The 13,027-nt window shown below is 35.0% G+C and overlaps 1 protein-coding gene across 1 annotated transcript in view; it reads left to right on the top strand.

Annotated features, from left to right (window-relative positions):
• LRP1B (LDL receptor related protein 1B) overlaps positions 1 to 13,027 on the top strand; it is a 336,264-nt gene that overhangs the window by 303,710 nt on the left and 19,527 nt on the right. The window contains exons 83-85 of the mRNA XM_088521814.1: positions 5,354 to 5,515; positions 10,401 to 10,575; positions 11,196 to 11,300. Coding sequence (XP_088377940.1) covers positions 5,354 to 5,515; positions 10,401 to 10,575; positions 11,196 to 11,300 — 442 coding nt within the window. The remainder of the gene's footprint in view (positions 1 to 5,353; positions 5,516 to 10,400; positions 10,576 to 11,195; positions 11,301 to 13,027) is intronic.

The following is a 13,027-nucleotide window of genomic DNA, read 5'->3' as shown; positions in this document are numbered from 1 at the left end:
AATTACTATGTAAATTAAGTCAGTCCAATACCATTTTCATTTATTTTACTGTACTATTCCTATCTGTGCATTCCAGCTCCCACATGAAAATATTCATGACCAATTCCTCAAGAAGCAGCAGTTACATTTTTCTTCCTTTAATCAATTGGCTTATCAAACTCTCATACTAAACTGATGCAAAATAGTCGCACGTATTTTCCAAATGTTCTTCCTTTTTTTTATTCAAAATGTTTGAGCTTTTTTCTCCCAAAGTTGCATATGTGTGTTAGTGCCGATCCAAATTCTATCTGCAAAACAGAAGTTACAGAGATAACTTCAGTTTATTTGGAATCCAGCTTTCCTAGAAGCCCTAATTGCCCTTATTGATCCTCTTGTAGTGCCCAACTCACGTAGCCTGGATACAGCCTATGCAACAGGCATCCTTCTACGTGCATCCCCTTTTGGGGCTGTGAGTGCAGTTACATTACACAGATGCAAGAGGTGTCTCTGGGCCAGTGTGGCTATGAGCAGGGGCAACCGGGTCACCATGCAGATGGGTGGCATGGACCAAGCATGGTGACATAGAGGGTGGACCCTGTAGCTGCTGAATTTCCCCCTTCCCCTGGTTCCAAGGAGTCATTTACTGTCTGTTTGTTCTGCCACACACCAGCACCTCTAAATTTGGGGCAAAATCTGGGATATTAGCTCATCCTAACTGCTGTTGCCAATGTTTTCTGTCTCCTCATGGGAAACTTTTTCTGTCACGTGCTACTGGGGTTTGGTATTTTCCCCATGGAGGGAAATGAGCTTCTGTAGGGTCACAGCTCCTGGGATGCTTCCCTGGCAGTCAAAGATTTTCCTTACTGGTTTGAATCATCCTGAAAACAAATCTTTCATCATACTGTGATATAAATAAAATGACACAGCATATACAATACACTTGTACTGAAAGTGAGCTTGTATTCTCTTTCACCACCTAACGTATGATAGTAATGTGATAACCAATTAACTAAATTGCATAGTATTACTCATTTTTTAAAACGTGATTGTGTTAAATCTTTGCTGGATGTGGTAAGTTGTAGAACCTCATTATCTGCACACAAATGTTAATTTGTTAAACAAATCCCACTGGCAATTCAGGGATTATTCACTGTTGGTTTACTTACTGCTAAGCCTTTTGGCAAATTCCTATGTGAACATTATATAGCTAGAGATTGGGGCAGCCTTAATTAAAATTTATAAGTTTATGACAGTTGTATTGAACTACAGTAATTGAACAAAGAAAATGTCATCAGTTAATTAAAAGTACACATCCGAGACATGTAATTAAAAGTTTGGTTATAATAATGAACACTTTCCAATAGACTGAATTAGTGGGAATTTTGGAAAAAAAAATGTTAACATGAAAATACACTTGTTTTTTCTTAAAGTAAAAATGTTTGAGGAATAATTTACTAAATGACTATATTAACTAGATTTAAATTGCTCGTAAAATTACTTAAATACATACTTATACTATATTTATTGCCCCCAGTGTTTGTCTAATCACATAGAATTGTGCTTGTATCAAAATAAATAAAACATTGTTATTTCTTTCCATGGAATGAAAATCAATTAAATAATGTGCTCCAAAATTTTAAAGATTTTGTATGAAGTAGGTACCTAATTGGTCTCAAATAACTCAGTGTTGTATTTTGTAAGCAATCGATACAGGCGGATTTGGGGATACAGCAGTGAATGTATTTCCATCACTTGTGTCAGACTGGGGACCGTAATGTCAACAGGGACACCCCTAACAGGATTTCTTCCTTTCTAAATACTTCTGCTGTGGTTTTCAAACTGCAGCATTTTACAGGTGGCATGTTAAGCATATGTTGTTACCTTGTCACTCTTGCCTTATTTAAAAATAATATGGATCAACATAGATGATCTAAACAACAAAGTTTTCCTGGATTTAATGAAGAGTCTTAAGAAAAGGATAGGTTAAAGCTAGGATGCTGACCTCTAGTAAGACAGAAAAAGGAAACAATATTCTCATGCAGTATTGCAATGAGGAAGGAGCTGCAAATAGGGAAATACTTCTTTCTTTCTGAAAGTTGTTTTTTTCCCCATTTTGCGTAAGACAGATCAGAAAACGGATAGCTGGAAATTTTAAATTTGAAGCAGTTAGCAGTCCACAGAATACTTCCCTAACTACAATTTTTCTATACTATAATGTATGTTGTGAACATTTCTGTGGGGTTACAAGACAGCTTTCCTGCTGTTTCCGTACAGCTCCAATCCTGATAGATCATGATCAGTGAAAATGCTCATGTTCTTTGTGCACAAGATCAGCATGAAGTGGCCGTTAGCTTTGATCTATAACATCTGGGATAGCATAACTATTTGCTTTGCAAGCATGAATTAGTGTTCTGACACTATGATAAAAAACTTATTGTTTAAAGTTTTTTAACTTAATTAATTAATTAAACTGGCATTGTTTAATATTGCAATTTTATTAAAATACCCTTGGAATCTTTTTTTTAATCAGAAATAATTTATGAAAATAAGGCAGATTAAAATGTTGTTATTATTGTTGTTATTATTATTATTTCAGATGCCTACAGTCAATGTATAAATATACAATGAACTATTAATATTACTAAAAGTCATGTTAAATTGAGGGACAAAAATGGAGTTTAGGCTATGCTGAATTAAATTTTCATCTAACTGTCAGCAATTTGGCATATTTATAAGTCTGCTTTAGTAAGAATAGAGTAATTTATTGTACAAACTAGGAAAATATCTTTGCCCCATCATTTTACAAAATAGAAGAATATTTATAATAAAAACTGAATTTAGAACTCTGTATCATATTCTATCACTGTTTTATTTTAATTGAAACACTGATTCAAATTAAGATTATGTGAAAACCCATGACTCTGGGTTAGAAATTTGAATACAAGTGTGTACTTAGTGGAGGAAGAGTCTCTGCTAACATCTGAGTTCAACATCTTTGATTTAATGTTTATATCACAGAGGACAGATATGAATAACGAGGCTGATGCATATTAAACTGGTTGGAGCTATTTTAAGTCAATGGTTTTGTTCCTACTCTACTCATTAGAGGAAGAGACTAACTGATCTCATGGCCTTTAGGATGATTTGCAAAACAGTTTAATTTAGCACAGCTTAAAATAGAAAATATGGAACAGAATTAGATGAAGGCTAAGTAACAGAAGGCTAAGAATTAGAGGAAATAAAAATTTGAGTTTGAAAGTACATGTGGATACGCATACCAGACAGCATATAAAAATATGCTAAGGAAACAGTCAATTGAGGCAAAAGGCAGCAGGGCAGGGACCAAATTATAAATCTTCAGCAAATCAGGCAGCAGAATGGTTTTCCTCATAGATTAATATGAATATCAGAGGAAAAGTTATGATTATGGGAAAGTAACTTTCAATCTGGCATATTTGCCTATTTTGTCTTTTGGTGCTTGTGCAAGGATACTGGATGTAAGTATGCTATAGTCACCATTCTACAGAGGCTATTCTGTATATTTTATACAAAATACTACATGCTGCTCAGGACCACACCAACCATAGCCTCTCTTGTACGATCTCTAACCAATCATTCATGAAATGGTATTTATTTATATCTAAGAACATAGTTGCTATATCATGGCCTGGTGTGAATGTTTATGCTGTAAGTGTAGGGTTAATTGGTATTTCTCATTATTAAAGGCATTTTCTGACTTTTTATAATCTCTTTCAGATTTTTTTTCAGATTCCAAAGTCATGTTTTTATTCTTGATTGAGCAGTCAATAATAAGAAACAATACTATGTTTTTCTTGTTTATGCCTGTAATTCCAGTGCAAAGAACTTTTGCATCACAGACACGGTGCATGACGTAGTCAGCTTGCTGATCTGATTGATGCTGACCTTTTTTAATGGGTAGCTATGCCATTCCCAGCAAAGACTAGATACCAAGTTAACTTGTACTGGCTTTACAAAAGCCCAGCAGTTCCCTTCCTTCTCTAAATTGGCCACAGCTAGTTATATTGCTCTTCCCATTGAAAGCTAGACATTTTAGTTCTCCATCTTATTTCTGAAGACTTGTAAAAGTTGCATAAAGCATGTGTGTTACGGTTTGGGTTTTCTGTAGTGTCTCCAGTAGGCATTCCTGTTGTTCTGCCTGTCACCTCTTTTCTGTTTGGTTGTCGCCAGCCTATACACAGTCCTTACTCGGAGATGCAAAGTTTTTGTGACTTTACTCATAGAAATGAGTCCTTGCCTATTAGCTTTCCCCATCTCTGCAGTTTCCTGGTTTCCTTGTGATCCAAAACAGGTCTTGCACTCAGGTGCTTCTGTAACTAAGAAGGGTCCTCGGGTCCTGATTAATCCGCATCTCTTTCCTTACCCATCTTGTCAGCTGGGAAGAAGTAAAAGAAACTCAGTCTGCTTTCCATAAATTTAGGAAAACCCAAAAGGTTGAGTGAAAGAAAAGGGTAAAAAGGATGAAGAAGGGGGAGGAAATTTTACGAGAAACAAAAAATGAGAATAAATTAATAAAAAGTGTGAAGGGAGAGGGCTGGCTGGAGGCATCAAGGCGTTTGACTTGAAAGGAAGACTCCAAATGAGGTATAGGAGCAAAGTCAGAAGACGGGAAGACATAAAGAAAATAAACCTGGAAGATGAACAAATTAGTGAAAAGAGAAAGAGTTTAATGAAACAATGAAGACATAAAGCTATAAAGCTTGTAGACATGAGGTTTAGGTGAAGGAAATTATTGAAAAATTAAAACGGAGAAAAATCACATCAGGAAAATGGATCGGGTACTTAGACACTATTTAAAAATCCCTAAAAAAATCTGCCTTTTTCCCTAGGTGTTTGCTACTTTTCAGATATTTGATTATGGGCATTACATGCACCTTTGGTCTAATAGAATATAGCCATATTTAAACTGCAGAACAGGTACACATTTGTGGTCTACTGAAAGCTGTGTTATGTAAAAGGGACATTAGTGTGCTATTAAGTATGTGTCTATCCATGTGATTTATATAAAAGATGGCAGATTTGAAAATAATCAAGTACATTCTGAGGGCATTGCAATGGTGATCCTATAACCCTTAGTCTTCTGCAATTAGCGCAACCAAGTCTGGCTGGCTGATATGAAGAACTTTGAACCATTTATGCCTCTAAAGTGATATTTTAAATAATTCCGAAATGAATACTTAATGACCAGGCACATGCAAGGAGAAAATGAAGTGATGCAATTTTTGAGTTGTTCATATCTTACAGTGCTAACCTTTTTAGTGTTAATTTGTTTTAAGAACTTTCTTTACTTTTTAATATTAATTTGTTTTCTTCATAAAATGTTTGTTTCAAACAGGGAGGCCTACCTGCAGTTGTGCACTGGGTTTCACAGGACCAAACTGCAATCAGACGGTCTGTGATCGTTTTTGCCAAAACGGAGGAACCTGCAGTGTCACTGCTGGAAATCAACCCTTCTGTCACTGCTTGCCTGAGTATACAGGAGATAGATGCCAATATTGTAAGTAATTTTCCACAAAATCCATTTAAATATGCAGGAGAAGAAAGTGTTTGTATAAATGGTTTATTTCAGCATTTTGTTCAATATCTGAAATGTACAAGACAACTTTGTTTGTCAATGCAAATGAGATAATTGTATTAAAATTTTCTACTTAAACATCTCACATTTGCAAGTGGAAATTACAGAATTAGTGAAATGCCATATTTGGTTAAAATATGGGAAGGTCTCTGGTATCTGCTAGATGGGCCAGCACCTGTGTTTCCAACTGTGACCTTGTCGTTCCTTTTTATTTCTAACCTGAGTAAACAGCATACTGACAACCACTGCTTTGACTTTCATTTCTCTATATTACTTCATCTCAAAGTTACAAAAATCAGGGTTTTTTTTTAGCTATTCCTCTTTGTTAATGCTCACAGCTTAGGTTTTGCCCATTGCAACTGAGGTTCTCATGCTGACTAACCGGTCTTTTCTCACTGTGATAAAGTTTTCCAAAGATTTCCCTGCCACTTCTGTCTGTTTGGAATTTTCTGTAAATTTTCAGATCTCCAGTAGAGGAAAAATTAACAATCAATAAGAATGGAAGATTCTTATTCCATTTATGTTTGTTTGTTTTCTCCACAGTCTATATGCCTTTTTTCCAGTGAGGAAATGTGAACATAGTCTTGAATTTCTTCTGGTCACTTTTTTCAGAATTTTGATTTGTCTTCCTCAAGTCTCTGTGAGAGGATTCCTCAGTAACACTTCTAATGTAAAAGTGATTATTGTTCTGAGATCAGATTTGTTTTGTCTTTTTTCTCCTCTTCTGCATTCCTATTTTTCTGTGACTACAGCACTCTTCTGTCTAAGATTAAACCATTAGGAGTACTTGTTCTTTTTCCTTTCCCGATGTGCCCAAAACATACAAAAATACAAAATTTGCCTTCAAAAATAGAGTTATTTCTATTGTTATTTCTCAAATATGGGAAATTTATTTGATACTTTCCTTTGGTAAGTAATTTCTAAAAAAGATTGTAAAAGATTGCTCTAAGAAAGAGGATTTAAAAAAAAAAATCCGCAAAGTAATTTGTAATCTCTATGTATCACTAGCCTCTTTGAACATGAAGGAAATAGTCTTTGGTTCACTTGACCATGACTGTTTTCTTTAACATGGAAACAGAACTGTTACAGATCCATGCTGATTCTTCATGGGAGTTTCTGTTATTTGGATGATAGAAAATGTTTTTTTTCTTTTTCTGAGTATTTTTAAATGTCTTTGCCATTAAAACAGATGTACACACATACACACATGCACAGTCCTCCCTCTGCCTCTCTGTCCATCTTTCTCAGTCTTTCTCTCTTTTACTTCTCCATCTTTTTGAAAAATAGATATGCAGATTAAAATTTTATATTCATGTGATTCTTTTGTTTACCACCTGCATGTCTTGAATGGAAAAAACTCACATTAGCTGGGACAAATTAAATTGCTTTTTTAATTTCTAATGCCATAAGGCATCATGTAAGAGAAGACACTTTTGGTGATTGAAATGTAGGGTTATATTCATGATGCTCCATACCACCTATTTTTGTCTTGTCTCGTAAAGCATGAAAATGTTTTATAAATGAAAGCACCTGAGAATTGCTAGTCATGCGGATGCTAAGTGTTACAATATCTTTCTTTGCAAGCAGCTGCAGAAGAATATAAAGGGGCATATTCTTTTACAACTCCTGTCTAATCTAATCAGATTTGGATATTAATAATGTATTATGTCTTCTATTTAAAAAATAGAAGATTGTCTGAGTGCTTGTTATAGAACAGAACATTAAACGTGAAATTCATCATTTCTTTGTTACATAATTGAGTAAATTAACCAAAGGAGGCTAGATTTAAACCAAAGGGAAAGTGGCTGTTGTAAAGGTCTGATTTAGAATTACAGACCAAGGTACAAGAAGTATTTAGTGTTATTGGAAGGTCCATCAAACAAGAAAAGGGTTAGTGCATATCTGAAATAGGATTTTTACTGAGGTAAACTGAATGTATTTCCAGTTGGAAGACTAGAAATAAATTGAAACCTTTGAGTGGAAAACCAGCAGTAATTGTGATTCCATCCCACTTGGTATTAAACAAACTGCATGGATCCACAAATAACTATCTGCAAACACAATTGGGTATTTGAAAGCAGTATAGTACATAAATCATGCACAGACAGACATACAGATTAAGAAAAAATATTTACTTGAGGCTTACCCAAAACCAAACAAATTGTTTCTAGTTGAATGCTTCTGCATACACCTTTTTTTTTTCTTTTTTTTTTTTTAAGAATTAATTTAAATGTAAATTTAGGGGTTCTTTTAAAATAGAGCACTTATTATCAGATTTGGATTGTCTACTGCTGTTTTGGAAAAATGCCACCATTCAGGGAGATTCAAGCTTATTAAAGAAAACAAAATAAGACTAGTTTTTTGTTTGTTTAAACTTAATATTTGTAGGAAAATGACTTTCAGAGTTTTAGACTATTTTAGTGAGGAGTTTTGTAGAGCTTTAAAGGTTCACAATTAATAGTATAAATGTAGACAAACATACATGTATGACTTTTTACTCTATTCGACCTGTTCACTTGCTAGGTATGTTGGAATATATTAATATAGCTTTGTTACAAAGATTAGTTGCCTCAAATTATCTTTTTTAGTCTTTTTATGATGTAACTAGAATGGATTCATAAGGAAAAATGATACATGAAAGTGCAAAGGTATTTTATTCATACCTCCAAGTTGAAAATATTATTGGTATTTTTCGTGGCAAGGACAAGACATTTACTTGCTGTATTGCCAGACTGTAAGAACCTTGAGGACCTTATTTTCTTCACACATATCATTTCCAATTACACAATGCAGAATTTCTCCTGCAATGAGTTCACATAAAGGCTAATAACCAAAATGTGCTTCATGTCAAAGCACTGGAAAAATGAATTTAAAAGTAAATGAATTTATATGGAATTCCACTAAGGTTATGCATGTGATTATATACACGTGGATTTGATGAATTTGCATATGGCTTCTTACTCAAAATTTCTGAAATGGGACAGAATATCTTAAGTTCATGTACTGAACCATTTGAGGACCAAAAAAAAAAAGGGAAACACTGACTATAACTCAAAAGTGCATGTAGTGATCTCACAAACTGTTATTTTTCCTGAAACTGAATTTTTTGTAGAAAGTATTATTATTCATTCAATTCTTATTTTTCAACTTGGAGGAATCTTGTATTAACAACCCTGGAGACACTTTCTGTTGATGTGCTTTTTTTTTGTGTGTGTGTGTGTGTTTTTATAAAGTATCTCTTAATAATAGTTTTTAAAACAAAAATAGATTTTTTTAAAGGCAAATAGACACTGCCATCACTGCTGCCTCGGTAGTGATCATATAGACTCATCATCGTCGTGATCAGTCTATAGTTTGCGTTGGTAGGTGGAGATGTGCAATGGATGATATGCAAAAACCCTCCTCGAGCAGTGAAGCAGGACAACTCCTTTGTCCTTCATCAGAGTTCTTTACAAGAGTCGGAGTAAAACCGGCCTGCCTGACAGCCCATAAATATGTCTCAGAGTAGGAAAAGAAAAAACACAGAGAAGTATAAGCAAAATGCATTTCCCACTTTGAGATGCCCTCACCAATCATCCAGCAGTGTTGAATGCGCTCAGGAAAATATATCAATTTTAGTAGTCTCTAATATGCTCTTTTCAAGGTTCCTTCCAGTTGAACAACAGATTTGAGTGTTTACACTTTCAGATTCAAGGCTGAAGGTGCCATTTGGCCAAAGTTTCTGTTTCTAGTGAATGGCTTGATAATACTCTAATTCTACTGAGGGATCGTCGGTCATATCCTGAACTTTAATAAAAAGGAACTTTTTAGTATTGTCAGAAAGGTAATATTTGGTTTATGTGGAACTTTTCAACTCTAAGTTAACAGAGACAAATAGTTCAGAATTGTATGTTGTGTTTCAGGTATTTCACCTGTCTGTCAGGAACATGATGAAAAGCTCAAGGCAATATTAACCAGTCAGACCTGGAGAAAGTGTTAGAGGCAAAGAGATTTTTACTGAATTGGACCTGTTGAGAAACTTAAATGACAGGAATTTTTAAAAGAGCTTTTAAATTAAAAGAAAGTTGTCAATACTGCATAAATGGAAACGAACCTAAATGTTAAAATACCAGTATTTTGTAGCACTTCAAGCCTTTTCAAGCAACTTAATTCTTTTAAAGAGATGTGCGAAAAAAGAGCTATTGGAGTTTCTAAAGAGTTAAAGCAATCACTACTTGAAATCCCTGAAGACACTTCAGCAGTTATGTCACCTAATGGGGTCTTGCAAAGTCTGTGAAGTTAAGCATATGTGTACTTTTTTGTAGAATTTATAGGTTATGTCTTTCTACATTATTATTATTACAACTTCATGAAATTTTAATATGTGGATAAATGAAAATAAAACTTAATTATTTCAAAAGATGTTTCCAATTCAGTATAAAATAACATTGTTAATACTAATGTGCATGTATCAAAGCTTTTTTATTCAGACTATGTCCCATTAAATATGATAATATTGCTCTGCCTTTCTCATTGTTAGTCATGTCATATGGGGCAAGGGCATAGATGGGTAAGCATCTGAATGAAGAAAATCTCTCTTGTGAACCTATACTTTTCCATCACTTCGCAATTATAGCTAAGCTGCTAGGTACTGTGTGTGTGTTTTTAGGTATTCTTGATTCCTACACTTGCCAACGAGTCACCAGCTTCATTTGCTATTTTGCTTTTATTATTGTACTTTTAAAAAGCCAAAGTACTACCAGTAGTACTTTTTCTGATGTGGTACTTTTTCAAATCTTTTAAAATGTAGCTTTCATGTTGTTTGCAGATGTTTGCCACCATTACTGTGTGAATTCTGAGTCATGTACCATTTCCGATGATGGGAGCGTAGAATGTGTCTGTCCAGTACGATTTGAAGGTCCAAAATGTGAAGTAGACAAGTGTGTAAGATGTCATGGGGGACACTGCATAATAAACAAGGACAGTAATGATATATCATGCAAGTAAGTGTGGGGGAGGATATTCAAAATTACATATTTAATAGCCGTTAAATCCTTTAAAACTGTAAAATCAGGATTACAGTGGCTAGCCCCTGAATTGTTCACATCAGAACAGCGTCTTCGAGAATGCAGATGGTAAATTCTAGGAGAACCTACTGGCTCCTGCCTGTTTTAAAACAACTCATCACTAGGGTGAGCATCATGTGGCAGGAGACTGAGCAGCTCTTCGCCTGGAAAATGTTCTAATAGGAATATTTAATGAAGCTATCATGCCAGTTTTAGCACATTTCTGAAATTTCTTCTTCTTTCTGCAATATCAGTGACAGTGATAGAGACATACCATATGCTAATGAAAGCTTATATAGTGGGATGTGATGTGTTACTGGCTATTGTTTGGGAGTAGCTGGTTTTCATGAACTTAATAAAAGGAGAGATCTAAAATATTTTTCGTAGAAAGCTCATTGCCTATGCTGTTTTTTTCAGGGTGGAAACCTAGAATTCCTGTGACCAGTAGATATATGGCATATACCATAAAATAAGTATTTTAATATATAGATAGCTATAAGGTAATTCACACTGGATTTAAAAAAATACTGATGGCTGTTTGTATTTTTTTTAAACAGCTGCAGTAATGGAAAGGTTTCTTCTACTTGTCAGTTGTGTGATGGCTACTGTTACAATGGTGGCACATGCCAGCTGGACCCTGACACAAGTACACCTGTCTGCCTGTGAGTATTTTGCACTGTGTAGGTTACTAAAATATTTGGGTGACAAAAAATATTGAAGTTAACATGTGTATACATTTAGGAAACGTAATGTGTTGTTTGCAGTGGTAGCTTGTTCTTTTTCTAGTTATTTCTATAACCCGCAAGTCTACTACTTGCAATTTCGATATCGCAAGATACATATATAAAGTAGCAAAATAGATCTTTTTAATTTATAACAATTTCGGTCTATGTCTAACACTAATTTAGGCATTTATTCTGGAATGTGACATCCACAGTGGCAAGGGAGGCACCTTGCCTCTCCATGAAGCATATGGGATGGGTAGCCTGTTGTGAAACTCTTGAAAATATGTTTGCCTGCCCCTGGTTCTCAAAGGTGGATGAAGTCTTATTCTAAAAGGACGGTCAGAGGTGGTGGTGGAGCACATCTGTAAGGAGCCTGATAGCTATAGGATAGGAAGAACAATTTCTCTGTTTGTTTGCTGTATGTGTCTTAGGGTACGCACATGCATCTGTCTCTTCTGCCCTAACCTTTACACTAACTATAAACCAAAGCTGCTCTGTTGTGAGATTGCTCTCTTCCTCCTGCAGAAATACACCACTGTTGAGGAAATAATTCAAGATACATTTCTTAAGGCCAGACATCAAATACCAAAGGAAATATGATTCTTGTAGCCTAGATGGTAAAGTGCACTCTTAAGAGGTAGAAAACCTATTCTAGTCCTTCCTTGAGAGCTGTGGGGTACCTTCTTGTTGAACTGCTAGATGAAAAATATAGAAGTAGTCGTTATTTCCTGCTCTCAGTTGCAGTATCTAATCACTAACCTACTGAGTCGTACTTTTTGTTATTATTATTGTTATTATTATTCTTGGCTAGTAAATCTTCTTATTCTTTTCTGCACTGCAGAAAAGCTTCATTGTTGAATAGTCTTCCCTTTCTCAGAACAACCTGAAGGTCAGAGCATTCTCCAGTAGTGTATGAGATGTTAAAAATAGTAGTTGAACTTCAGCATCTCATTTCCAGGGTGACTTAAGTAAGTTATTGTCCCAAGGGATCTGGCACTATGTCAACTTTGTAAAGAAAGTGCAACCATCCCTTCTTTTCATTGATGAGTATGAGGCAGATGATCTTGGAGATGCCTGTTGTATCTGGACTCAGAGAAGTTAGAAGGAGAAACACCTAGATTTTGTAGTCCTACCAGTGTGAGAGAGGGACCAAGCTGTTCATCCCTGTGGAAGCTCAAGCATTCCTGAGTGTGCAAAGCTGTAAATGCTGTGCTATAGAAAAGAAACAATGTGTGCAGATGCACGTACATGCTGTGTGCAACTATGAGGTTAAGGGCAGCTAAGCTGAATTTTCATGAATGCAGTTCTGTACTCTGGTCCTTACTTAACTTAAAACACTTTAAATGCTTGCATGCTTTCTCCTCATAGCTATGTTGATCTAGCCCTCAATAATTATTATTTATAGCTCTGTAAATATCTTAGCAGAGGAGTAGAGATTCATAGTTCTTGGTGAAAGAAGGATCTCACAGCTTTAGACCTAATATGATGATAAATATGATAATATTAGACCTAATATGATGATTAAATCTAATGCACAGACTTAAATGCTTCAAATGGCTGTTTGGAAGCTTGTGATTCTTCCTTTCTTTTCTAATTGAATGAGTTTATATTTTTTCAAATTTGTACAGAATACCAGAACATCTCAGGGAAAACAAGTTTCATCC

The sequence above is a fragment of the Tinamus guttatus genome, unplaced genomic scaffold (assembly GCF_059628265.1).
Source record: "Tinamus guttatus ecotype Peru unplaced genomic scaffold, ASM5962826v1 Tinamus_guttatus_pri_ptg000133l, whole genome shotgun sequence".
Classification (NCBI taxonomy): domain Eukaryota; kingdom Metazoa; phylum Chordata; class Aves; order Tinamiformes; family Tinamidae; genus Tinamus; species Tinamus guttatus.
The sequence above is the reverse complement of the archived record's forward strand: the minus strand, read 5'-3'. Positions and strand labels throughout refer to the sequence as shown.